This window comes from Cavia porcellus, unplaced genomic scaffold (genome assembly GCF_034190915.1).
Source record: "Cavia porcellus strain 051 isolate PalLab524CR breed Dunkin Hartley unplaced genomic scaffold, mCavPor4.1 scaffold_6, whole genome shotgun sequence".
Lineage (NCBI taxonomy): Eukaryota > Metazoa > Chordata > Mammalia > Rodentia > Caviidae > Cavia > Cavia porcellus.
In genome coordinates this window covers 96,907,764-96,935,283 of record NW_026947489.1, presented here as the reverse complement: position 1 = coordinate 96,935,283, position 27,520 = coordinate 96,907,764, and the positions used below count along the sequence as shown (strand labels likewise).

The following is a 27,520-nucleotide window of genomic DNA, read 5'->3' as shown; positions in this document are numbered from 1 at the left end:
TCCAAGGGATCTCTCACCCCCAGGGCTCTGAATCACCCAGTTGCCCCATGTTCCTAGGTGTCCTTGGCCTCGGAGGCATCGATCCACCTTGTACCTTGCCCCTGTCCGCAGGCCGATGCTCAATCTTCCCTGACCTCAGCTTCGTGACCTTCGATGGGAGCCATGCAGCCCTGTTCAAGGAGGCCATCTACATCCTCAGCCAGAGCCCAGATGAGATGATCACCGTGCACGTCCTCGACTGCAAAAGTGCCAACCTGGTGACTGCCCCTTGCTTCCTGCTCTGCCAGGCTTAGCAGGGAGACGGGGCAGTGAAGCTGGGTCTGGAAGGGTGCCAGAGGTGGGGACAGACGTGGAAGCCCTCATAGCAGCCGCTCTCTTTACCTACCTCCATCTTCCCAGAGTAGTCACAGTCTACCTGTGGCAGGCCAAGGGACACATTCCCTGGGTGGCCATGGGAAAGAGTTGAGCAGAGAGCGCCACCTCCTGGGTCGGCCTGGGCCCTGCACAATTCACAGTCTATCAGCTTTCTAGGATCTCTGGGATGGCACAAGGCTGATGCCTGTGATCATGGGTGTCAGCTGCCTGGCATCACTCAGTAGGACGCCCCTGAGAGCCAGGTGGAGGGAGGCAGCTTTTGCCTTTTTTTTCATGCCAGGTTTTCATGAAATCAGGGAGAGCAGTGATGTTCCAGGGATTCTGTGCTCTGTGCACACATCCCCGAGAATATACTCATCCTCGCTGTACCTATTTATTGGAAGGGGGACTCGGGGCAGGACCCTGGGCTTATGAGAAGGATTCTCTCTTCAGGGACACCTGAACTGGCCCCCGTTCTGTCCTGTGATACTGAACGTGACTCACCTGGCCCACCAAGTCACCACTGACCGCTTCAACAGGAAGGTGAGTGCATCAAAGAGGCAGCCTGCAGGGTAGGACAGCAGTCTCTGAGGGACAGAATATCAGGGGTGGTGGGGGTCCTCAAAGCTTGGTCATGGTTGGGGACAGAGGTGGAAAGAGGATTTTTGAAAAATACGAAATAAGACATATTTGGAAGTTATTTTAATTAGGGTGTTTGTGCTCACCCTGACAACCAAGGAGGAGCAGTACCAGGAAGGATGTAAGCAAAGTCCAAGTGGTAAGAGACAGTGTTCAATAAGTGCTGGTGGAAATATCTCACTTTTGCCATTAAAAAGAAAAAACCTGTGGCCATACGCACACATTGTAAGTGCCCCTTTCAAGAAGGGAGCTGTAGATTTTGGGAATGCCTGTGTTCAAGCTTCAGGAATTTGACTTAAATCACCTCCGTCAGTGAGGAGGAGTGTGGCGGGCGTCTGCTCCTGCTACTTCCACAAGCATGCAAGGGCAGGTCTGTGTCCTCCTCCCGACCCGCGGTCATGACTTTCCCCCAGTTCCTGGGCCCAGATTCGAAGCTTTCTTTTGAACCCTGCCCTGATTTTCAAGCACAAGGTCATCCCACCAGAGCTCTCAGAAATGCCTCAAGACAGTGTATCACAGGATGGGCGCTTATGCGGGAAGTTCTGAGTTTTCTTAGTTTTTAAATCTTTATTAAAATATTAAGAGCTAATTTACATATGTAAATGCCTTTTGTTTAATCTACAATTCTGTAAGTTTTAGTAAAGACCTATGGTCCGTAACCCTCAGTTGTGATAGAGAACAGTTCTGTCATGCCAACCATGGGTGAGTGTCACTATATACTCTTTGGTTCAATTTGGGTGACACAATGGAAAAAGCAACACCACAGTAAAAGGAGACAGTGGTTCTCACAAGTTGAGAGGAGGCACCGGCAACACTGATAGTAATTCATGTCTCCTCTCCTTGCTGACTAGAGCTTTGTCAAGTTTGTCATTCTTCTCAAAGAATGAATTTATAGGTCTTATTTTTGTTATTTATCTGTATTTGTCATTAATAATAAATTGCATTTGTTTTGGAGATATACGCTTTATTATTTTGATAGCCTCCATTTTATTGATTCCTGCTCTTGTTTATATTATATTATTTCTCACTGCTTATTTCGGATTTAATTTACTCTTCTCTAGTTTATTAAGTGGATGCCTCAGTCATTGATTCCAGGTCTTTTTTCTTTAGCCAGGATAAGTATATACTGTTACAATTTATCCTCTAAGAAAGTACTGACTTAAATACAGCTTATGACTGAATCCAACTGTACTGATTCAACAACTTACATGCTGGGGGTTTTCTGTTTGTTTGCTTTTCATCAGTTCAAATTTCTTTTAAATATCCCTTTTGATTTTTATTTGACCCATGGATTGTGTGTTTTATTTAGCCTCCAAATGCTTGGTGGTTTTCCAAATAATTTTCTGTCAGTGATTGCTCACTTAGATCTATTGTGTTCAAATAATGTAAGTTGTCCAATCTGGATCCTTTTAAATTTACTGACACTTGTGCTAGGTTCCAGAATATACCCTTTCTTAGTAAACGCTACTTTATTGTTTTGTTTTGTATTGTATTGTTGGTGAGACGATTCTTTGAATGTCAGGTCAAGTTGGTAGATAGTATTCAAGCCTTTAAATCTTTGCTTTCTGTTTTCTTGTCCTATCAATTACTGTGGGAGAGAGAGATGACATTGAAATACTTTGTTGTAATTGTTTAGTTCTCCTTCAAGTTTCGTAAGTTTTTATTCATGTATTTTGAAATTCAATAAAACATTTAGATTTGTTTTGTCTTCTTTTTTTTTGTTGTTGTTTTGTTTTGTCTTTTTCCTTTTTATCGGTACCGGGGATCGAACTCACGACTGCCTGCTTGCAAGGCAGCTGAGCTAAATCCCCAGCCTCCTGTTTTGTCTTCTTGATGTTAGCCTTCTTATCCTTATGAAATGAATTTTAAAAATTCTAGCAATGTCTTTGTTCTGATTTTTACTTTAACTTTTCTACAATAGCTTCCTTCGCTTTCTTTCAATTAGTATTAGCATATATATAATGTGTATATAATATTTATATAATTTATATCTAGTGATATTCATGTTTTTACCTGTAACCTATTTGTGGCTTTTTATTTAAAGTGAGATTTCTGTTAGAGAGTGAACAATTAGGCTTTCCTTCCTTTTTTAAAAAAAATCCAGTCTAATAATCTCTGTCTCTTAATTGGTGATGTTTAGACCATTTACATTTAATTAGATCATCAACATGATTAGGTTTATGTATATTATATTGTTATTTGTTTTTTATTTGTTTCACCTAGTCCTTGCCCTCTCCTTTTCTCTCTTTTTTGTCTTGAGGATTGTTTTTGATGATTCTATTTTATTTCTTATGATGGATTATTACTGTGCTTTTTAAATGTTTTCTCTTTGAGTGGTTGCTTTAGGGATTATAGTATATAATTTTAGCATGTCACAATCTAGCTGCAAGCAGTGTTATACCACATCTCACGCAGCATATGGCCTTTATAACAGTATATTTCCGTTTTCTCTCTTGCAGTCTTTGTGCTTTTGCTATCATTCTTTTTACAGCATTTGTTACAAGCTTCAAAGTGAAATTGCTCCTAAATATCCAGTTATTGCCTAAGGTGATCTTATATGAAAGATTTGTATTTATCCACATATTTACCATTTCTGGTATCCTTTATTCCTTTGCATAGATTTGAATTTCCACTGGATAGCACTTTTGTTCTGTTTAAAAGACTTCTTTTATTACTATTGTATTGAAGGTCTATTGGTGATAAATTCTTCCAACTTTTGTTTGTATGAAAAAGTCTTGATCTTATTTTAATGTTAAAAATGTTTTCACCAAAAATTTTTTTTAAGTGTTTTCACCTGGTGTAGAATTACAAATTAACACTTGTTCAGGACTTTAAAGATTTTTGCTTCCCTGAAATTTTTTAAAATTGAAGTGACATTGAAAAAACCGTACAATTAAAAGTGACATTCAGTGCATTCACAGTATCACCTCTATCTAGTTTCAAAACATTTTTTCCACTCTAAAAGGAAACCTCATGCCCACCAAGCAGCTTTTCTCCCTTGACCTCCCCTTTCAACCTCTATCAACCACAAATCTGCATTACTATCTATGAATTTGCATATTCTGAACATTTCATAAACAAAGCCCTGCAATATGTTATCTTTTGGATGTGACTTTTTTCACTTAGCCTCGTGTTTTTGAGATTTTGCTGCACTGTAGCATGTATCAATATTTCATTCATTTTCATGACTGAATAATATTATCTATGCAGTATATTATTCGTCCATTCATTCTTCCATTAGTGGACAGTTGGGCTGTTTCCACATTTTGGCTGCTGTAAATAGTGCTGGTATGAAGTTTCACTATCTTTTGCCTTGAATATTTTGGATAAGAGAATTTTTTTTGACATTCTTGCCTTTGTTCCTCCGTGTATACTGCCCCAGCCCCTGCTACTGTTAATTTTCATATTTTCATGGCTTGAGGAACTTGGTTATGGTATTCCTGGTAATTCTTTTCTCTTTCTAGAGTTCAAATTACCTGTATTTTTGGATACTCATTGCTCTCCTGCATATCGTTCATATTTTTTTGGCATTTTTCTTTCTGTGTTTCACTTTAGATTATAAGCATTGTTCTATGTTAATTGATCCCTTCATCTGCAGTGTCTAAGAGGGTATTTTTCTCTTCAGGCATTGTATTTTCATCTCTAGAAGTCTGACTTGAGTTTCTTTCATATCTTTGGCATATCACCTCAGCATAATTATGTTTTCCTTTACTTTCTCAAACACGTAGGATACAGTTGTGATCACTGTGTTTTAGTCCTTGTCCACTAGTTCTATCATATGTGTCATTTCTTGGTCAGTTCTGACTTATTTTCTTTGCTTTGCTTATCAGTTACATTTTCTTGCTTCTTTATGTAACTGACATTTTTTATTGAATTTTAGACATTGTGAATTTTACTTTGCTGGATAGCCTTTTGTTTTTTAAAATATTCTTGGGCTTTATAACATTTATGCTACCTAGGAATGGTTTGATCATTTTGCCAGAGTAGCCTTTATTCTAAATGAAATTTTACCATATGTTTCGATCTACATATTGATTCCTCAATATTGAAGCGTACCTTTCTGTATTCCTTACCCTATATTCTGTATTTTTCTATGCTCCTCTCTCTAGGTGGTGGTAGCTCTAGCTATTCCCAGCACCGTGTTAGCTGTAAGAATGTTTTCTTTGTTTCTTTCAGGTGGATTTCTGCTAGTCTCTGGTAGTTTTCTCACTTGCACAAATTGATCAGTATTCAACTGAAAATTTAGAACAGTATCATTGAGTGGATAGAAGGTTACTCTCTACAAAGCCTCAGAGCAGTGCTCTCTCTTTCTCTCTCTCTCTCTCTCTCTTCAGTATTCTGCACCGCACACTGATAATTGGGCCCTCATGAACCTCAGATTCAACAAAACCTCTAGCCTCTACCTGGGTCCTTCATCCCTTTACTGTGGCCTAGAATCTCTCTAAGCAGTAAACAGTCGTACGGCTCATCTAGCTTGTTACCCTCTTTTCAGGGATTGCTTTCCTGCACCACCACCTTCTTAACACCTAAATGTTGCTTCCTGTGTTCTGTGAGGTTTTAGTTGTTTAGGCAAGAGGATAAAGCCAGTTCTTATTACTCCATCTTGGTCAAAAGAAGTCCAAGGCTTTTGTCCTTGTTTGGATCCAGGTGAGGCTCTGTGGGCTTTGGATATGGAATGCACTCCCAGAACACGGAGTATGTTAGTGGATCATGGAATCTGAGTCCCTGGCATGCAGTGAATGGGAAGGCTTGGGCTATATGAGGACCAAAGACCTGCCAATTGTCACAAAGTGTTTTGATTCATAGGCTGGGGCTCCCTGTACTCCAACATAGTAGCTCATGCACTGGATAATTTGCAAAGTGATTAATCAAACAGTCTATTCCTGAAGGGAGACAGTTAAGTCATAATACATATTTTATAATCTTAATCTTTTCCTCCCAGTTTTATAGCATAAAATTTATAATACATGATACATGCAAATTTAGCTTTGTCAGTATATAGAAAAATTATATCTTTGGATTTAAAATGTTTATGAGAATTAGAGTGTGTTGAATATTCAACAAATGTTGATTGAACTTCCAATTTATGTCATTCCAAAGGCAGATATTGGCACAAAGAATCAGACATAGTTTCTACCCTTAAGAGACTCACTGTCTGTTGGGGACCTTGAAAATGGGCAGATAGATTTTGTCTTAATGGTTAGCACAGAAACGAGAAGACCCTAGAGAAAGGGTATCTGACCTTAAAGCTGAGGACTGAGGGGAAATCTACCAGAAGAAATGACCTGAACAGAATCAGGAAAGGTTACAAAGGTTTAGGGTTTATGTTTATGCAGATGTCAAGGTGAAGCCTGTCTCCTGTGGTTGCATTTCCTGTATTATTGTTTATTGCTCATAAAAATATCTTCAGAATTGCCCGTGCCACCTTAGACTGTATCTTGGATGCATGTGTTGGAAACAGAGCCTAACACATAGTAGGTGTCCACAGATGCTTGTCAGATGATGGATGGACAGATGGATAAATGAAAGAATGCATGGACAGACTGCTTGATTAATGGACAAGCTGTGCTCATACAGAACTTCCCTCCTCTCAAGGTGATTGTGGACACACAGCCTGTGCGGCCACCTGTGAGCAGGTACGGTTTCCAAATCGAGGACACAGGCCACATGTATGTGATCCGGACACCCTCAAACATCCAGATCCAGTGGCTACACAGCTCAGGACTCATGATCCTGGAGGCCAGCAAAGCCAGCAAGACCCAGGGCCGTGGCCTATGCGGTGAGGGTGCCCCATTTGGTGGCAGGGGAATGCTTCCCTGGTCCATCCTTGCCATAAGACATAGATTCCCCTGGACCAGGAGATGCTGGGGTACAGGTCAGAGGTGAAACCAGCAGAGCTTCAGGTTATGGGGGAGTGGTGATGTCTTGAGTTCTGGGGCTGATGCTGCTAGTAGGAAGATGGTGCTGGACCCTGCTCTCAGTCAGCTGTCACTGCAGCCAGGACTGCCTGTCAGCTTCACTGAAGCCCTCCATACACCTTCCAGTCTGTGTGTGCCTGGGCCCTTCATAAAGCATTTCCACACTCTGAGCTCACTTATGCCAGGTCATCTACCAACAGCCCAGAGAGGTGCCCTTAGTATCCCCACTGAACTAAAGAAGAAAGGGGGCTCAGAGAGGTTATGCGACTGACTGTAGCATGACCCAGAGAGCATGATTAGCCAGGGTGCAGGGGCACAAAAGGAACTAGGGGTATTCTGCCCGTGAGCACTCAGCCACATGTAAAGGAGGCTGGGAAAAAGTACCTGACTCCAGGAGGAAGAAGACATAGATATTAAATGAGACTCTTTCGGGCTAACTTTTTATTTTGATGTATCAGTGGGGATAATACTGACACTGTCCAAAGAGTTGCTGTGATTAGCTCTGTGTGTGACAGTGGAAGACCTGGGAGTGCTGGGGACTTGGTATTGCTGGGATAATAGTGCCCCTTTCAGGTATCTGTGATGGAGATGTTGCCAATGACCTCACCCTGAAGGACGGCTCTGTGGTGGGTGTGGCTGAAGACCCTGCCCCCTTTCTGGACAGCTGGCAGGTGCCCAGCTCCTTGACCTCAGTAGGCCAGACTCGTTTCCGCCCAGACAGCTGTGCCACGGCTGACTGCTCGCCCTGCCTTCGCATGGTGTCCAATCGCACCTTCAGTGCCTGCCACCGTTTTGTATGTGTCACCTGGGTCTCCTGCGGGGACACCTCTGGGACTTGGGAGGGCAAAAGCCACCATCGGAGGCTCATGGTTTCCCCTGGGCAGGGTTGGGAGGAGCTGGGCACAGATTTGGGGCACCAGGGGAGGCAGCACTGCCTTCTGCCTGTGCCCAGGTCTCCCCGGAGTCATTCTGCGAGCTGTGGATCCGGGACACCAAGTATGTGCAGCAGCCCTGCGTGGCACTGACTGTGTACGTGGCCATGTGCCACAAATTCCATGTGTGCATCGAGTGGCGCCGCTCTGATTACTGCCGTGAGTTGGAGTCCCGGGACCCCCTCCTCCAATGGCACCGTTATTCCCGGTGGTCTCTGTTAGGGTGTGTAAGGGCTCCAGACCCAAGTTTCGTCTCTGCTCCCTCACGTTTATTCACTATTCATTGATTTATATTAATACGTTTATCATTTATTTTTAGTTGTTACAGAAGTATTTCATGAGGAGGCTGCTTAATAACTTGAATTACAATTGATAAATATAAGCACTAATTTTGTCTTGTTGTATTTAAGTTCCTAACCTATAAAATGAGGACAGTAATGACACCTCCCTCCTGGAGCTGTCTTGAAGACAATAATGCCACAATGTTACTCTCAGTAAATATTAGTTTCCTTATCTTAATTTTTGCTCATTTCCCCCCTTTTTGGTCTCTTTTCCTTCCTTGAGGATGAAATATGATCCACCTCCTTCTCATCCCTGCTAGGTAGTGAGATAAGCAGGGGTCACCTGTGCTAAAGCAGACAGATTTCTGAACATGAACACATCCGGAAAGACTCGTGGGAAGACCACACCCAAAACATACAACCAAAAACCAGGAAAACAACACATACCAATCACTGATTTTTCCCACTGGAAATCTAACACAGGGAGTATGAAATCAATTAGGGAGCAGCAAAAACATTTTAAAATGCAATGGAATATAAAATGCTAGTACATATGGTATATAGGAAGATTAAGCATAAGTTCATGAAAAATATTTTTTTGGTCAACGGTTTTTAATCTCAGCTACCCTTTTGAGTCACACAGGGACAGCAAAAGTTCTAATGCTTGGTCCCAGTCAGTTTCAGATGGCCTGTGGGGGTCAGGGTCCTGCGGAGGTTTTTACAAGTTCCCAAGTGATTCTTCTACAGTCAGGTTAGAGGTCAGTCCCCTGTTCTGCAAGCTACCATGTCACATCTGCTCCTCGTAGTCAAGACAGTTTGACAATGATCTAGAGCCAGAGAACACTTTCTTACAAAGACCAAATCATCAATATTGGGGCTTTGTGGGCTGCACCGTCTCTGTCACAAAGGCTTCACTCTATCCTTGTAAGACAGAAACAGCCACAGACAGTGTGCAAAAGAACAAACATGGCTGTGTTCCAATAAAACTTTATTTGCAAAGTCACAGCAGTTGGAATTTGGACTGTGGGCTGTACTTTACTGATCCCAATAGGCAGCAAGGAGAGGGACACAAGAGGGAAACGAGGCTGATGGGTTCTCTGCTGAGGGCAGCCTGAGAGCCCTTCCCACCCTTTCTGCTCCCTTTCTGCTCCCTTTCTGCTCCCTTTCTGCAGAACGGTGCACGGAGCCTTGCTGTGGTCTGAGCTGGGCCCCTGCCCTCTGTCCCTGCAGCTTTCCTGTGCTCAAGTGAATCCACATATCAGGCATGTGTGGCAGCCTGCGAGCCCCCCGACACATGCCAGGATGGGTTGCTGGGGCCTTTGGACCCAGAGCAGTGCCAGGTGCTGGGCGAAGGCTGTGTCTGTGCCGAGGGCACTATCCTGCACCGGCGTCACTCTGCACTCTGCATCCCTGAAGACAAGTGTGGTAGGTCCTCCCTCCCTGTGGCTCCTCCAGCATGAGCCTCACCTGGGGTCCCCTTGCAACCTGCAGCCCACAGCTGGGGCCCCTCAGGGTCCTTCTGAGTCTAGGCTGGGGTGGGTGGTCAGTATCCCATTGAGTGTTTAGCCTGGGACAGTTGGATTCTGCCTCTACCCTCAGTCCCCTGAGCCCCAACATGTGCCCACTGCAGCCTGCACCGACAGCACAGGGGTGCCGAGGGCTCTGGGTGAGACCTGGAACAGCTCTCTCAGTGGCTGCTGCCAGCAGCAGTGCCAAGCACAAGACACCATTGTCCCAGTGGACCTGGACTGCCCAGGGCCCCGGACTGAGAGTTGTCCACGCTTCGGGGAGGTGATCCTGCTCCTGCCCACTGAGGACCCCTGCTGCCTGGGGACTGTCTGTGGTGAGTCCTACCATAATTTCCCTGGCCCTCAACCCTGAAACAACTGAAAGGCATACACCCAAAGCTGGGCATGGTGGTGCACATTTGTAATCCCAGTACTCTGGGAGGATGATTGCAAATTCAAGCCCAAGCAAGGTGACTTAGGTATTTGGCAAAACCTTGGAAAGAGAGAAAGAGAGACAGAGACAGAGACAGAGACAGAGACAGAGACAGAGACAGAGGCAGAGAGAAAGAGAGAGAGAGACAAGAAAGAAAAGAGAGAAAGAGGAAGAGAAAAAAGAGAGAAAAGAGAAAGAGAGAGAGAAAAGAGAGAGAGAGAAAAGGCAGGCAATGTAACTCAGTCCAAAGCCCTGGGTTCAGTTCTCAGACACACATACCTACAGAGCTCCACCCTTTCCCAACCTTGATGGTCAGGACAAGTCCCAGGAAAACTAAAGCATCTTGTGAGGAGTGAGCCAGGGAGGTGGAGAACTGAGCTTGGGGGCACAGGAGCCAAGATGGTCATCCAGGGCCTGGGTAGTGGTAGAGAACAGTGGGATGTCCCAGCCTCCAGGTGACAGGCCTTGTGGCCCTTGGGCCAGTGTGTAACCAGACTTTGTGTGAGGGCCTCGCCCCTACCTGCCGCCCAGGCCACCGATTGCTCACACACTTCCAGGAGGACTCCTGCTGCCCCAGCTACAGCTGCGGTGAGAGGCATGGGGAGAGCGGGGAGGGCCCAGGGCTGCTGGGGATGGCTCTGAAGACTGGTTGCAATCAGGCAGGGCTGAGTGTGGCCCACAGGCCGTGTTATCAGCACCTACATTCATTCTGTCCTTTCTCCAGAGTGTGACCCCGACCTGTGTGAGACAGAGCAGGTCCCCAGTTGCCGCCAGGACCAGACTCTGATTGCGGGCCGCCTGGGGGACTCGTGCTGCACCTCCTATTTCTGCAGTGGGTGGACGCCTGCAGCTACCATCCCCCTCCTCCCCTCTGCTTCCCTAAGCTGCTGGGAGGAAAGGCTGAGATCTTTTCGGGAGTGGGGCATGGAAAAAGCTGGAACCACTGTTCAGACCGGCATGGGGTGAACAGGAAATAGACCGTGTCACCCCAGGTCACTGAGCATGATCACTGGCTCAGGGCCCCATTTGAGGCAGACATGGGGTGCTGCTTTCAGTTTTGCTCCGGCTACATGTAGCCCGTTGAGGTCCCCCTCCCACCCCAGGGACCTGCTGCATTCCAAGCCCTTGATGGGTCTCCTGTGACAGTGGGGACCCCTCTTGCCCCTCAGCCTGTGGTGACTGTCTGGATCCCATCCCCGAGTGTCAGGAAGGAGAGGCGCTCACTGTGCACAGGAACACCACGGAGCTCTGCTGCCCGCTGTACCAGTGTGGTGGGTCCTGGCGGGTGTGGGGAGGGGTCTCGAGGCCCTTTCTGTGCAACACCCAGACCCCTGAAGTAGCCCTGCAAGGAGGCTTTGGGGAGCCCACACTCCTCCAGGGACCACAGGTCCTGGGTGTCTCTGAGGGACAGCTGGGAGGAACCCACCCTTGGCCAGTGCTGCCTCCTGGGGATTCACGTTCCGAAATGTCTGTGACTCATGTGTCGCCCCGTCCCACCTGCAGTGTGTGAGAGCTTTCGCTGCCCCCAAGTGCAGTGTGGCATGGGCACTGCTCTGGTGGAGGTGTGGAGCCCAGACCGCTGTTGCCCCTACAAGTCCTGTGGTAAGTTCCAGTGGGGGCGGATGGCACCTCCTCAAGTTGAATTCTAGGACCAACCCCTGTTACTTCTCCGAGATTGGACATTTCTTACATTTGCACTCCCAGATCTCTCCAAGGGAACTTCCTCCTCCCACATCTCTCTCTAAGTGTGTCTACAGCCTTCTCTTCAAAATAAAAGGAGAAGAAAAAAACAAGCTCCCGATTCCAAAAATGTTTTTAAAAAAGTCCTTATTGCAAGCCAGGTGTGGTGGCACATGCCTGAAATCCTAGCCCTAGAGAGGCTGAGCAGGAGGATCACAGTGAGTTCGAGACCAACCTGGGCTACATAGTGAGTCCAAGACCAGCTGGAACTGTCTCAAAAAAGCAAAAAAATAACTAAAAATAAACATTTTTATTGCAACCTCCTGATGGTACATATCATTAACATTCAACACCCCTCCCTTGCAAAGGCCAGCGAGGACACCAATGATCAGTAATTAAAACTGGTGAGCTTCACATAAGAACGTTATTTTAAAAAGGTCCCCTGGCTCTCTAGCTACTCTTTTTCCAGGCTCACTACATGCTCCAGACACAAGGCCGGGATTTGGGTTATTCCTTGCTGTGTCCTCAGAGCACAGGTAAAAGCCCAGCACACAAAGCAAGCTTCAGGAGTGTTTCCTGCTGCTGCACTGGCCTGCAGTTTGGGCCTCTGAGCTAGAGCTTCGAGGCCCTTAGGTTTGTCAGTGTTGTCACAGCTTAGGCCTGCTCCCCAGAAAGCCCTGGGACAGTGACGCTGAGTCGGCTGGAAAGCAGAGTCAGCAGTCCCGCGTTGTCCTGTTTATTCTTGGACAGGCCCTGCTAGGGAGGGATAAGCAGAGCTGGGAGGCTCTGTCTGCCTGATTCTCGGTGCTTCGCCCCCAGAGGACTCACCACTGCCCACGGGCCCTGCAGGGGAGCTGCAGCCGCCATGCAGGGGTGGATGGAGGCTGAGTTTGGCCTCACCTCACTCCCCCAGGCCTGGGCTGGGGCTATATTGCGGAAGAGGCAGCCCCTTCCTCCCTTCTGCTTCCTACCTGGGCCCCTTCAGTGAGTTGAGTCCTATTCCCTCTTGTTTTTCAGAATGTGACTGCGACACCATCCCGGTGCCCCGGTGCCATCTGGTATATTTACCCTGACTTTCCCTGCCCTCCATAGTCTGTGCCCCTTCCTCCCCACCCCAGATACTATTCCTTTAATCTGGTGAAAAGCAGCTGGGTGTGGTGGCCTGTAAACTGCTCTCTGGGAAACTTAGGCAGGAGGACTGCAAGTCAAGTTCAGCCTGGCCAACTTAGTGACTTAGTGAGACCCTGTCTCAAAACACACAATCAAAAGGCCAGGGATGTAGTTCTGTATGGAGGCCCTGTGTTCAACCCCCAGGAAGAGAGAGAGCAAGAGAGAAAAAAGAGAGAGAGAAAACAGAGGAGAAAGAGAGGGAGACAGAGAAAGAGAGAGAGGGAGAGGGAGAGAGGGAGAGAGGGAGAGAGAGAGAGGGGGGGAGAGAGAGAGAGAGAGAGAGAGAGAGAGAGAGAGGGAGAGATTGAATTCCTGCCCAAGCCCTGCACTAGCTTTCTGGAGACTGTGCCCTTCTTTGTCAAACAGGCAAGGATGCTGATGACGTCAGGAGGGTAGAGCCAGTGAAGACGGTGGTGGTAGTGGTGACAGTGGGTGGCGAGGATGATGAGGAGGTTGATGCTGACAGATCTGGCAGTAACTAGGCAGGAGCTCATGTTTATTGAGGTTTTTCTATGTGAACAGAACCTCCCCAGACCTTTTGCATTGTTTACCATGTTCATTTTCACAGCCACCCTGAGAGATCAGTTGTGTGCTTGTAGCAGTCACACAAACAAGAAAGCTAGAGTTAAGTTCATGAAACTAGAAAGGCACAGAACCAGGGTTTGATCAGGGGTTCTGACCCCAGACACCATGTTCTAACCCTCGTTACACAGCCCCAGGGGAAAGGGAGAATAAGAAACATAGGTGATATCAGGTCACTTTCCGGGTCCACATGCACTCTTGCTGGATCCCAGCACCACTTCCTTTCGTTTTGTTTTCTTCTTCATCCTCTTGTTTCTGAAACTGGCGAAGAAAGACAGGAACTGTCGGGGTCCCTCTCTGAGGGAGGGAGGACATGGAGAATATCCCCAGAAGGGAGGCTTGGGTGTGGGGAGCATGACTCAGAAAGGGACCCAGCTGCAGGCTGCTCCCTATCGGGGGCTGGGACCCCCACCCCAGTGCTGACTGCCTCTGCCCACCCAGTGGGAGAAGTCCCAGCTGGATGAGGACTTCATGAACAGCGAGGAGAACATGTGTGGCTGCGCCAAGTACCAGTGCGGTGAGTGGGCAGGGAGGGGGGGTCCCAGGGGAACAGAGCCAGGGTGTGTGAGTCTCCAGTGGGCCAGCTAGACATGGGCGGTGGGGTCACTGGGCTCATGGTGACTGCATTGTCCTGCTCGTCTCCAGTGAAAGCCCCCGTGTGTCTGAGCCGTGAGCTGGGGGTGCTGCAGCCAGGCCAGACGGTGGTGGAGCTCTCGGCAGATGGCGTGTGCCACACCTCCCGCTGCACAGACGTGCTGGACCCCCTCACCAGTTTCTACCAGATCAACACCACCTCGGTGTTGTGTGATGTCCACTGCGAAGCGGTAAGGACAGCGCAGGCCGGGGCACAGCAGGGTCAGGAGAGTTGGCCTGGTGGATGCTAGCTTCTCCAGAAATAAGGAGGGCCCTCTAGCTTGCTCCAAGCTGTCCAGGCAAGTCTAGACAGTGGGTACTCTGGAAAGGACCAAGGTTGGAGAGGCCAGGAGGAGAGAAGCAAGAACAAAGGATTAGATTTCAGGCCTGTTATGCACAGGTGTCTGATAGAGAGGACACACATTTACTAAGTACCTCCTGAATGCCTGGCACGGTCCCTATCCTTTCGGTATATGTGTTTGTGTTACAACCATTTGTAAGGCCCAGGACTGAGGGCAGGGACTGCCTTCCAGTAAGAGCCAAATAAATTGCTTAAATACAGGTGTTAGAATTATTCCCAACTTTCAGATAAGAAAATTGAGATTTAGTCATTTTTCAAAAGTCCCACTGGAGCCAAGACTCAAACTGAGGTCTGTCTAAAAAGTCAACTGGCCTCAATTATGAGAAAGCCACTTCTGGAGGTGAGGATGCCTCTAGACTCCAGGAATAAGGAGACTTAGAGTAGGGACGGGGCCTACCTGCCCGTGCATCAGAGACAGGAGGCTGAGGTTCCATTCCTGAGTCTCCCACAGGGGTCTTCCCAGGCTGTGGGCCTTCAGAGACAGGTGGACAGCACAGAGGTGGAGGACGCAGGTGTCACCCAGGTGATGCCAGGCTGTCCCGCCCCGGCCCACAGAACCAGGAGTACGAGCATCCCCGGGACCTGGCAGCCTGCTGCGGCTCCTGCAGGAATGTGTCCTGCCTCTTCACCTTCCCCAATGGCACCACATCCCTGTTCTTGGTAAGCAGCCCCAAGAAGATGTCCCAGAAGGGGATGCTAGGACCAGGGACCTCTCTGGCTCACATGCTAGAGCTTTGCACAGGTGCCAGGGTCCTGGGATGCCCCTGCCCTTGGGGTCTGCCATGCACATGAGCACAGGCCCCTGGTGCTCACTTCTGTGTCCTGCAGCCTGGGGCATCCTGGATCGCAGACTGTGCCCGCCATCACTGTGGCAGCACACCCCTGGGTGCTGTGCTTGTCCGCTCGCCCATCAGCTGCCCACCGCTCAATGAGACTGAGTGTGCCAAGGTAAGTGCCTCCTGAACCCACAATGTGGCCTCAGCCAAGGCCTGGGGCTGTGTCTCTAGTGGCATTGGAAGTGGGGGAAGGGTCCTGGAGTAAGTCAAGAATGGTGTGTGTTAAACGCTGTAGGAAGAAGGGAGGACCGGCACCATCTTTCCTCAGGCTCTGGCCTCCCAAGGAGGGACTGCAGACAGCCTTAGTGACTAGCCCTCCAGCTCTTCAATGGCCTGCCTGGGTACAGAGCTCCTGCCCTGGGGCATCATGGGGGGAACAGAGTCAATATTCCTAGACTCTTTTTGCTTATTGCTGGGATCTTGGCTCCTGGCCTGAAACAAGATTTTCTCTTCCCACCCCTTTTTTCCCTCTAGGTTGGGGGCTCTGTGGTCCCTTCCTTGGAAGGATGCTGCAGGACATGTGAGTGAGACAGCAGAGGCTCAGGGGTGAGGGGTACTGGGGGCAGAGTGTTATGTCGGGGTCAAGAAGCCGGATTCCTGGCCTGGCACCTATGAGGGCCACTCCCCAGGGTGGACAGAGAAATGGATAACCTCTTGACACAAAGCTCACTGCACTGACGACATATGCAGAGGCCATCCTAGCATCTTTGTCCACATCCAAGCCCTCCATTTCTGGTTGGAGACAGTTGGTAGCTCACGGACACTCTGCTCCTCCTGCCCCTGACAAGGACCCACAGTCCAGATGTCCTCCACATCGATTCTCCTCTGTGGCCAGGAGCCCAGGTCTTGGAGATACCTCCTGGTGGGACTCAGGACTTCCAGTCTCCAGAGGGAATCAGAATGAGAGCTCCGTGTGTCTGTCCCCACACTGAGCTCCCAAGTACCCCGAACCTGTACCAACAACCACATATACACAAATGGACCAGTGAACTTCCCGATATTTGCCCATGTGTCTGCCCTCCTGGGAGGCAGTAGGATGTGGGGCCCTTTTGTGTCCATACCACACACACAAGGACACCTGGGCTCAAGACTTTATTGGGTTCACTGATCCACAACCTTTTGCTTTCTGAATGTTCACTGTGCCCCCATGTGACCTGAGACACATGTCCCTCTCCTCAGGTTCCCCAGGGACCCTGTTTCCTGTGGTCCCCTATAGCTCCGCCTCTCCTCCAAGGGTTAGTGTCCACTGCCACCCAGGTACTTCTCTTGGAAGCGCCAAGGACTAAAGCAGGCATCTGTATTGCTATTTCCACCAATGTCCCCTCCGCTAGGTGGCTCTGAGCTCTGGGGGTGAGGGAGGGAGAGGCCCCTGCTTCCTGCCTCTGGCAAAGACCCTTTGGCCCCAGTGCATGCTGGGTAGTGAGCCAGGCACCCTGGGCTTGCATGGGAATGCTTCAGCAGCACCCACTCGCCTGGAGCCGCCAATGCCCAGTGCCGCCACCGCTTTGCTCCTGCCGTCTCTCAGCCAGTTGCCATCCAGGCCCAGAGGGCTGTGGTGAGAGCAGAACTGAGTTTCCCTGTCTCTCTATGGTGAGGCCTGGCAGCCAGGAGAAGGGATTCCATCCCATTCCCGGTGGGCTTCTTGGCCTCCAGAGGGCAAATATTCCTGGCCTGCATCTGGCAAATATTTACCGAGCCCAGGTGATGTACCAGGCAATGAGCTAGGAATTGCAGGCATAGTACAGATAAGGCCTCTCAGACCTGACACTTTAGTGGGAAAGAGGTACGAACACATCATGGGTTAGAGACACTGAACTGTGTGAGGCGAGCGGCTTATGCCATCTGGGGGAGTTCATTAAAGGAAAAGAGCAGAGCATTACAAATCTACACTGAGGTGTAAACCTCAGTACTTATTTAGAGTGAGAAAAAGACTCACACCAACACATGGAAGGGGTGTACGAAGGAAGACCCTGAGCTTAGCTTCAACATGCAATCACAAATGGCCTCTGAAAGGACAGGAACCGTGCCATGATGATAAAAGGCAAGGAGGGCGCGGGTGGGCTTGGAGGTCTGAGGGGATCAGGACCAGCCTCAGGCAGGGGCTGATGTTAGGAGCACACTGTGACGGAGGTGAGGGTGAGTGTGAGCCTCATGCCTGGGTGTCTGTGGGCAGCATGGTCCAGCCAGAAAATACTCACACTCCTGTTCCCATTCCTGAAGCTCTGTAGTGGGCAGGTCCTACCTCTGTGCGATGGACAAGGAAGTGCCTGCATCTTGCCAGCCACTGGCCTCCCACTAATTCAGGAAACCACAGCATCTCAAAGCTCGAAGCCGTCTCAGAGTGGGAAAACTGCAGGCAGAAGCCATGCTCAAGCATGCTTGTTGGGTTGGGATTGGGTGAGGAGGTAGCGTTCCAGTGTCTCCAAACCCACCTGTTCCCTAGCACAGAGTCTCTGGGCAGCCATTGCAGGCATCTTCTGTGGTTTCGTCGTCTCAGGCACTCACATGCTGTCTCTGCTCACCAACTCCACCTCAGTCCAGAGCACTGGGGAAAAGACCTTCCCCCTGGCAGGGAGAGGCAGCGATGCATGAGTGCTAACCTGGAAGAGGGACCCTCCAGCATGACGCTAACTGCCCCAGGCTGGCCCATCCTGCTGCCCCAGGAAGCACGTCTGGGCGACAGCTGCCTCTCCTGCCCTGTGCCCCCTCTCCCCAGGTAAGGAGGATGGACGCTCGTGCAAGAAGGTGACCATCCGCATGACCATCCGCAAGAATGACTGCAGGAGCAACACACCTGTGCGTGGTGCCCACATGGCGATGGGGCGGGCAAAGATGGGGATGGAAGGGAGCTGGGGGGAAGGGGGATGCTCTCCAGGCTGCCTCACTGGCCTGCCCGTCTCCAGGTGAATCTAGTGTCCTGTGACGGCAGGTGCCCTTCCGCCAGCATCTACAACCACAACGTCAACGCCTATGCCCGCTTCTGCAAGTGCTGCCGTGAGGTGGGGCTGCAGCGGCGCTCTGTGCAGCTCTTCTGTGCCACCAATGCCACCTGGGTGCCCTATACAGTGCAGGAGCCCACTGACTGCGCCTGCCAGTGGTCCTGAGGCTGGGGCCTGGACTTGCTGGGCCACCGCTGCCACCTCACATTCTAGGAAGCCCAGTGTGAATGGGAGAAAGCTGGTCCAAGCTGAGCATGGGATAGTGGGTAGAGGCCCAAGAAGGGCCAGCACTGGCCATACTTACCCATCCTGGCTCCCTCTGCTTGCCTCTCCACCTCCAGGCATGGGACAGTGCTCAGCTCTGTCCCTGGCTTGAAGTCTGGCATGGGCTGCACATCTGTGACTGTGGCCATGGCTCTTGGTGAGAGGAGTGAGAACTTCCTAGAAACTGGGTCCAAAGTTGACCCCGAATCCAAGCACGGGATCAGGATGTGGTGGCCTTTTTCTTTTTTAGCCTTTTCAACCACAGGAGAAACATGGACATGGAGAAAGGAAAAGGGGATTTAACTGCAGCATCAGCTATGCAGAGGCACCCAAGAAGACTTCCCCAAAACAAAGAAGGTGGACTTACGGACCAAGGTCCTCCTGCAGAGATGTTTGAGAGCAGGGGCAAAGACTGGGGAGAGGACGCTGACTGTCAAGTTTCCTCCCCCTTCAAGAGGGGTGCGCAATATTCCGGTATTGACCTTGTAACTCAGGAAGGATTTAGAAGGGTGGACACGAGACTGTGTCTCCATGTGCCACCCCATGACTCCAAGCCACCTGTCCCGGAAGAGGGGCCATCTTGTGGGTTGGTGGTGGGAGGAATTATTTCCTCAACAAGGGTCCAGCAGTGGTCATCTGGAGTTGGGGACAGTCCACCCGCGGCTGTGTGATGAGTACTCTAAGCCTGCAGTTGCAGCTCCTGACTCTGCAGTGTGCTTTTTCTCCAAGGACACAGGAGAGTTGGTCTCTGGAGGGCTCGAGGGTGTCTTTTGTATTCTGTGGGAGTGTTTAGTGAGGGAGCATCTGGCAGTGGAACATGCAGCCCTGTGCATGTGCAACCAGCGTCCCCCAGGACCTGCCAGAGGCCTGTTTCCAAACCACAGTGCCCTCCCTAAAACCATGACCAGAGAGCTCAGCCACACTTGCCTTCTGCCCTCTTTGAATACCACTGGATCCAAAGGGCATAAACCTACCATTATTCAGGCTCCCACACTGTCCTGATGTGTACAGAGGCGTGGCTGTCCTTGTGCCCCTTGGAATGAGAAGGCTATCCCAGTATGGTCCCAGCTGTTGCCACAGCCTCTCTGCTCCTATAACTGTGCTATGCTTGTGTATCAATAAACCACAGGAAGATTTTAGACCTCCAAGCATTTCTGAGGATGTCAGATTTGCTTTGAATCTGCAGGAATGTCTCCTGGGAAGAGACGACCCCTATTTTATGATCCCAGAGGCCAATTCAGCTTCTCCTGCCCTACGTGTACCCAGCACAGTGACCCACCCAGAGCAGGCCCTCAGTGGATGCCTGCTGGTTGGGACTGAACTGATCAGAGACCAGACTCCAGAGGAAGTGGGTAGGAAGACAGTAAAGGACATTTGGAGTGACAGGGAGCTGACACCCGAAAGAGGGTCGCGAAGAGTGATCCTAGCCTAGAGGCCTCTCATATAGGACATGGACAGAACAGTGCCGAGTAGGTTTCATGATGATCTCTCAGTGTTTCTTACTTATTTTCTTGTTTCCTCCCAAAGATCTAAGTGAGTTTTTGCTGGCTGTGCAGGTGTCAGGGAGAACACCGAGATGAATTCTTAGTGAGCCTTCACATTTAAAGGACCACTGGCACCTAAGAAGCAAGCAGGAGGATACTTTGCTCGTTGTCCCTTGTGGGAAAGAGAAGGATGAAGGGCAGGGAAGCACCTCTCAGTCAGAGGGGAAACTCCTAGGGCTGAGTCAGTGCTCTGCATGCAAGAGCTTCACCCACCTGGAGGGACAGGGCATCCCTTTCGTCGCTGGTACTTGGAAGGCTTGGATATTAGTTTGTAAGTCAGCTTCTCCCCTCATGGTACACATGCCTGCTAACATGGATCCTAAGGTTTTTCCTAATGAAAAAGGAAATTCACAGGGTCTTAAGCAGCACACTTTTAAACAAGCAATGGAGAAATCAGAATACAAACAAGATGCTTTGATCTTGTGATTACGAAATTATGATACATTAAACCTGCGAGATGCAACTAAAGCAGTACTTAAGGGACATTTATGCCTTTAAATGCATCTTTCACGCTTGTTAATTTCTCACAGTTACAGAGATGGGAAAGGACAGGGCTTCCGAACTGTGAAGCTTTGTAGTCAGTGCTTTCCTAAGCCATTGCATGCTCCCTGAGTCATGTATCAATAGCTTCCAGAGTTTCAAACACTGAGCTCAACAGAGCTCGACTTCAAATATACCTTTAAAGAGAACAGATTTAAAATTATATAACAAGGTGGCTAAGACATAAAGTGGTTCTTTAGCTGTTGTTGAAATCCCAGTGTTCCCAGCCCTTTACCTGTTACCTCTGTGCTACTTCTGTCTGTGTATGTGCAGCTATGAAAAGCAGCCTTTGAACGGGGCCATCCTAGCCAGAGGCTGTGTAGATGGAGGCAGAGGGCATCAGTTCACAGGAGCCACCTTGACCTAAACATCTTTCTGTTGTCTGATCTGTCGCTGTAGGAGCCTGGTCCTTCCCAGTTCCTGCTCTGCCCGCACCTCGTATCCCAGAAGGCCGTAGTGTCTGATGATTGTAGCTCATTGCTGGACTCCCCCAGGAGCCCTGATGCCTTCTTACTGGAAGCCATCATCTCATTCCAACCTTTTGGCCAAAACCCCCAGTCCTAGCCTGCACCTGGGAAAACCACCAACTGTGTTTGTACTATAAGGAAGATAGAAAACTGAAGATTTGACCAGTGATCAGTGTCACTCAGTTGACCTCCAAAAGGTCAATATCAGTAATGTTGATATGAGTGTTAATGGACAGAATTTGAAGATGTTGATTTTGTTTCAAAATGCATCTTTTGATGAGGTCATCCGATTTCTGAGCAGCTATGGTAGGTGAAAAATGACCTCCATCTAATCCCTGGAAAGACAACCACATCTAATTCCTGGGACCTGTGAATATGTTTTCTTCCATGGTAAAAGGGTTTTTGCAGATGTAACTAAGTTCTTGAGGAGATTATCCAGTATTATCCAGGTTCGTCCAGTATAAGCACAAGGGTCTTTATAAAAGGTGGGCTGTCAAAAACAAGGCCTGGGGGAAAAAAGCAAGGACTGGGTAACCCACTTTGAAGTTTAAGTGATTCACTTTGGAGGAAGTGGTCACTGCCTATAGAGGACAGGCAGCCTGTAGACACTGAAATTCAAGAAAATGGCCTCTCCCTAGAGCCTCCAGAAAGAATGCCACCCTGCTCGTCCCTTGTTTTGAGCCCAGTAGGTCTGATTTCAGACCTCCAGAACTGTGACAGAATAAATGGTGTCCTTTTAGACCACTAAATTTATAATAAGTTGTTATAGCAGCAATAGGAAACTCATACAGCCTCTAAAGAAAGAATTCATACAAAGAAGCATTGCCAGATTTTACAGCATTGTGCCAAGTTTTAAAAACTGATAACAATGTTAAATGCCTATTAATAGGGAATGATACAGCCACACTATAGAGTATTAGGTAGCATCTTTGTGTACTGACATATTGGGCTGTCCAGTACATATTAAATGATCTCTCTCTTTTTCTGTCTCTCATCCATGTACCCTATATTGAGGACTTGGCCCTGAAAGGGGGCTGGTGATTGGTCTTGTTTCCCTAAAGGGTTTGCAGGACTGAGAAGAGCCCTTCTTGGCTGTTACAGCCAGCTAGTCCAATGAGAACTTTGGCCCTGAAAAACCTCTTTGATTCTGAGTGTCTCAAAGGCTATTGCCATGCAAAGGATGATGAATAGACCAGAATAGACTGGGGACTGTCATAGCATCTAACCCATCCCTCTGGTTCCTCCACACACTTTGCACATGACCTAAGCTTGAGCCAGCCCTAGAAGCCATACACACACCCCACAGGTAAGGAAAGAAGACCAGGACCAGCCCAGCCACATAGAGAAGTGGTGGCTGAGCCTAGTGGCTGTCCAGCCTGCAGCCCTCGGTGACGTATTTGCAAACACGAGGGGCTCTGAGCCGCAGAACCATCCCATTCTCCCTGGTGCAGGCTCAAGTTCCCGCTCTGATTTTCTGGGTTTAATCCTCTTCCTGTGGAAATCAATAAGGACATTGTGATGGAATGATTCACGTTCAAGGTCAGGCCGGAGCAAATTGGAGGCGACATGCTGATTTTACTGCCCTCGCTGAGAGAGGAACCAATCCTGCTCATGGACCCCTTAACTCTTTCCTCACCACTCTCGTCACCTCTGTCAGTGCAGGCCCCTAACCCAGGGCCAGGACCCTGTGGACTTCCCACCCACTGTGGTCCTTCCTTTCGTGTTTACCCAAGGTTCAAACTACTCAAGGTCTTGAGGCGCCATGGCTCAGGCAAGGCAGATGACAAGGTCAGGAACAACTTCAAGTGCTCCATGTATGACTTCATTGGCTACAAATGTGCCAGGAAATCTCTCTCCTGCATGCAGAGCTTTCTCCTTTTCCCTCTTGTCTCAGTTTCAGGACCCTCTTCATGCTTACCTGTGTTGTTCCACATGGAAAGGTAAAGAAGATGGAGGAATACATTCCTCATTTTTTTAAATAAGCAGCAAATCAGATCTTTCCTGTGGCTCCAACATGATATTTACACTTATTTCTCCCATTCAAAATAATGGCCAGAATAGATCATCTGGAGTAGCTGGAATCTTGGTCTAAAAAGGTTGAGAAACCTTAGCCCCTCTGTCCAGCGGTTCTACCGTCTTCAGCGAGACTGTCTCATGGTGGCTGTGCTCGTGCATGTCAAGCCAGCACCAGGGTGTTCTGGGAATGTGCGCTGAAGATATGTGGGGCTAAGATTGGAGTATGTGGCCTCATCTAACTCCCAGGGAAGCTGGGGGAAGTGGTTCAGCTGTGTGCCCAGAAAGAGGAGGAGATGGATCTGGGAGACAGTGCCTTCTCCACAGGGAGGTAGTGATAGCAAGGATGATAATACTCAGAAGGATGGGAGACTGAACATGGGGTCCAGGGAAAGCTTATTTGATTATTTGAGGATGGCAGTGACTTGACTACAAGTACTGGAAGAAGCCAAAGAAGAAAGGGCTTTCTATGGAGAGAAGTCCAGTATCTCAGAGGACCCACAGTGGGCATGAAGACCACAGTGATAGTTCTACACTGGCTGGACAGATCCTGCCCTCCATCTTTATTTGCTTGTGCCCCCAACCTCTAACACAAAGAGCACAGAGAAATGAGTGTGAGCATGTCTTTAAGCCCGAAGGTAAGGGGTCCAGATAACAAGGAGTTAAAGGGTATAAGGGTAGGCAGAGCTGGGAGCCAAGTGCCCCCCAGCACACTGTGGCGGTATCAGTTAATCCCCTGCAGCAGGCAGGAGGCCTGCACAGCTGTCTCTCCCAAGCTGGAATTGCACCCTCTCCCACTGCCCCTGGTCCCTTGCCCAGGAATCCTGGTGGACCAGGGGTTGGGTAGAGGTAGGTAGAAGTGGGCAAGCAGCATGGCAGGGAACTGGCATCCTCAGAGAGCTCATTTTCCAAAGCTAACCTACACTTGCTTCTCAACCCTCACTTGCTGTGAAGCCCCCAGCTCCCTCCGATCAATGCCTCCTCGAAGCCAGCTGACCCCAACCCTCAAACCCATGGTGTCCATTCCTGCTTTGGTGGTTTTGCCTCACCTAGAATGACTGTTCCTTCCTCTCCCTAAGAAGTCCTTGCCTCTCCTTTGAACCAGCTTCAAAACTCTAGCCCATTGGCTCCCCCACCTTGACCTCTAGCTCCCCAACAACCCTAGGTTCTGCTCATCTGGGGCTTACATGGCAGCTCAGGAGAGGTGGTGTAGGCCTGGATCCAGCAGTCATTTATTTATTCCCTCCCAACAGGCAAGACAGTGAAAGATCAGAAAAGGAAAGCAGTAGACACAGCTGGAGAATGGAGAATTCAGGGCTTGAACCCTTTCTTATTTAACACCAGAGCCCACATTCTAAGTTTCCTTCTCAGCCAGAGAGGAGACCAAGTGAATAGCTGGGTGCCTGGCAGTATGCAACGCAGTACCCTTCCTCTGGGAAACTGGAGGAGATGATAGAAAGAAGGCTCTAGTCTCCTCTGGTTTTTCTCTGGCCAGTTGGCAGCTGTAGGACATTGGCAGATTTTAAGCCTTCATCCCGTCAACAGGAGGAGCAACAGGTTCTGCACCCCAGGGTTGGCATGAGGATCAAGTGAGATCATGGATTATGGATGAGAAAGGGCTAAACAACTGCAGAGGCTGTGCTCAACTGAGCCAGGGATCCCAGCCCATCTGGGCCCAGGGCAAGAGGAAAGCAAGAGCAAAGAGCCTGACCCAGCCTCAGCCCCAGCCTGTCCTCAACCAGGTGTCTCAGAGCTCACCCCTGAGCTTTTGCCTGAGCGGTCCCCTAATAGGCTGTGCCATCCTGCCTCTGCTGTACCTGAGCTAAGGCATGGAATAGTTGGAGCTGAAGAGGGGGCTGGGGGAGGTGGGAGATCCCGGGTTGTGGCTTGGAACACTTGCATGATTTATCCTCTCCAAGCCTCAGTTTCTTCATTGCTAGAATGGGAACAAGAATTCATCAAAGTGATGGTAAGAATGTTGATAGATAAAGCCTGTAGTAGGCATTTTGCAAATGGAGCTATTGTTACCACTATGGAAAAAAACTTCAATGATTATCTTCAGAGTCCACATTTTCAGTAGTAGGAAACTGACTGCAGAGAGAAGAAGAGAGAATGACTCATCCAAGATCTCATTGCAAAGTGTGCAGTGGTGGAGGGAACACCAGACTCCAGGGCTGGTGTTTCTTCCCTTTGCTCCACCAGAGTCATTCCGGAGGGGCCTCCCTGCTGTGACCATACAACCTCTTCTGTCTGAGTCACCTACAGGCCTTCAGGAGCCATGTGTCCTTCTAAGACAGGAAGACCCCAAGTAAGACTTGGGTGTCTCGCTTCTGCCTGAACCTCCTTCAAAGTAAGAATGGCATGGGTCCTTCGCAAAGTATTCAGAGCTAGTCAGGGAACAGCTCTTCAAGGGGCTTCCTGGGACTTGGCTAAGCAGGGTGGCATCAACTCCTAGGATGGAAGGGAGAGAGAAGAAAGAGCAGGAAGGGTTAATGGCTCAGCAGCTGGGGCAGGCAGCCTGCAGACGCCCAGCCCAGTGTTGGGAGGCCTGCACCATTCCATTCCTTTGCAGATCAGTTACACCCAGCTGTCTCCCTCCCCACTGCCAGTGCCCCTTGGATTAGGCGGGAAAGGCTCCCCGGCCTGCAGCCTGCACACAGCCCATGGGGAACAGCGCCTGCAGCCCACGCCTCCACGACAGCTGCCGAGTGTCAGGCTAGAACATAGATCAGCAGGCCCCTGGCAGAGGTGCCCCAAGCCCAGGCCCTGCCCCCAGCGTGTGCAGGAGGGGCTGCCCGAGGGGAAAGGGTGTCTGAGAGGGATTTGGGAGGTACAGGGAGGGGATTGCTCCCAAAAATATCTCCTCTGCTCATATGTCACTGTGCCTCAAATACCATCGTTAGACATCTTAAGCGATTTTAGTCATCCAAAGACATCAACTTAGAACCATATCCCTCAAAGTAGCTGATTCTCTGATGCATCATTGGTAGGAGTATATTGGTAAAATGTATGAAATTGTATTTTATTTTGCAAAATGTATACTAAGTGCCTCAAAAAAGTGATTCCTTTGTCTTGGTACTTTCACTGAGGACATTATTTCAAATAATGTTATGTTAATAAATAGCTTATAACATGGAAAAATGGCTATAGTTTCAAGATTTAAAAAAAAAACTAATGTTATGAACACAAACGCTTGATAAAAAGGCAAAAGAAATTTTAAAACTTGAGACTACATGTACCTATCCTGGAAAACAGGAAACAGTTCCATCGAGGCCAAAATTATGGCAGTTTTTGGAAATTATAAGGTGCATGGGAAGCACTGTTAACTAGATAGCTAAGCCTAGTCCTGGTTGCTTCACTGACTAGTTCTGTGGTGTTGGCTAATTACTGAGCCTCTCTCCAGCTTGATTACCTCAACTGTAAAACTGAAATGATAAACCAGAAATAATATTTGTGAGAATTACATGGGAAAACTACATGTTATAAGAAGAGATCAGCCACGCACAGCGGTGCACACCTGTAATCTCAGCACTGAGGAGGCGGAGGCAAGAAGATTATTGTGACTTTGAGACCAACCTGAGCAATATAGTGAGTTCAAGGCCTACCTGCACCACACAGCAAGACTCTGTCTCAAAAGAAAAAAGAGATCATATGTAGTTCACATCCCTGTGATCCCACTATCAGAAGCCATGACAATAGAAATCAGTACCACCCATTAGAGAGTGGTTACAGCATGTCTCCTCCAATCCCCTGCTGACATGGCTACCAAGGAGGTTCTCACAGTACCAATTCTGAATATCCTAGACTTTCATTGTGCTTATTAACATTGCTTACTTGAAAAGAATGGATAGTCCTAAATATGATGCCTACATTAAGATGGAAGGATAAACTGCTCTTAGTGAAATACCATCAATTAATAAAGGAGAAAGACATGAACAATATTTTAATTTAATGATGATTCATGAAGATATAGTATCTGTACAATATAAAGCTTATATGCAAAATCACAAATAGAAAAATAGTGTTTATAAAATTACAAACATATAAGGGGCTGGGGATTTAGCTCAGTGGCATAAGTACCTGCCTTCAAGCAGGCAGTCGTGAGTTCGATCCCCGGTACCGATAAAAATGAAAAAAAAAAAAAAAAAGATATTACAAACATATTTGACCTCTGCTTCCCCACAAGAAGTATGGACTATCTACCTACCCTGTCACTATAAACATCTAAAAATTTGGTCAAAATATACAAAATGAGTTTTCAGACATTGGGCAAAACATAATACAGGGCTAAGTTTCTAAAGAGGGAGGAACAAATGAAGTAAATCTTACTGGGAAGCCTCTCCTAAAGGTTTCCCTAAACCTTCCCTTACCAAGCTTTGAACCAAACTTCAAACTGACAATTGCTGATGACAGGTGACTTAATTGA

The 27,520-nt window shown here is 48.6% G+C and overlaps 1 protein-coding gene and 1 long non-coding RNA gene across 2 annotated transcripts in view; one reads left to right on the top strand and one right to left on the bottom strand.

Annotated features, from left to right (window-relative positions):
- The window catches only part of Otog (otogelin), a 74,938-nt gene extending 55,997 nt beyond the window's left edge, over nucleotides 1-18,941 (top strand). Inside the window, exons 38-56 of the mRNA XM_013148031.3 lie at nucleotides 112-257; nucleotides 808-897; nucleotides 6,589-6,772; nucleotides 7,485-7,705; nucleotides 7,864-8,002; nucleotides 9,355-9,549; nucleotides 9,755-9,967; nucleotides 10,549-10,653; nucleotides 10,790-10,897; nucleotides 11,235-11,336; nucleotides 11,569-11,667; nucleotides 12,763-12,803; nucleotides 13,939-14,014; nucleotides 14,143-14,321; nucleotides 15,047-15,151; nucleotides 15,320-15,439; nucleotides 15,802-15,847; nucleotides 18,044-18,123; nucleotides 18,231-18,941. Of these exons, the coding sequence (XP_013003485.2) occupies nucleotides 112-257; nucleotides 808-897; nucleotides 6,589-6,772; nucleotides 7,485-7,705; nucleotides 7,864-8,002; nucleotides 9,355-9,549; nucleotides 9,755-9,967; nucleotides 10,549-10,653; nucleotides 10,790-10,897; nucleotides 11,235-11,336; nucleotides 11,569-11,667; nucleotides 12,763-12,803; nucleotides 13,939-14,014; nucleotides 14,143-14,321; nucleotides 15,047-15,151; nucleotides 15,320-15,439; nucleotides 15,802-15,847; nucleotides 18,044-18,123; nucleotides 18,231-18,431 (2,450 nt within the window). The 3' untranslated portion in view covers nucleotides 18,432-18,941. The remainder of the gene's footprint in view (nucleotides 1-111; nucleotides 258-807; nucleotides 898-6,588; nucleotides 6,773-7,484; nucleotides 7,706-7,863; nucleotides 8,003-9,354; nucleotides 9,550-9,754; nucleotides 9,968-10,548; nucleotides 10,654-10,789; nucleotides 10,898-11,234; nucleotides 11,337-11,568; nucleotides 11,668-12,762; nucleotides 12,804-13,938; nucleotides 14,015-14,142; nucleotides 14,322-15,046; nucleotides 15,152-15,319; nucleotides 15,440-15,801; nucleotides 15,848-18,043; nucleotides 18,124-18,230) is intronic.
- On the bottom strand, nucleotides 13,395-18,070 carry LOC134476575 (uncharacterized). Its single transcript, XR_010048392.1, has 2 exons — nucleotides 17,760-18,070; nucleotides 13,395-14,451 (listed from the first exon to the last, which is right to left on the bottom strand). It is a non-coding gene; the product is annotated as an uncharacterized LOC134476575 (long non-coding RNA).
- Nucleotides 18,942-27,520: the final 8,579 nt, after the last annotated feature.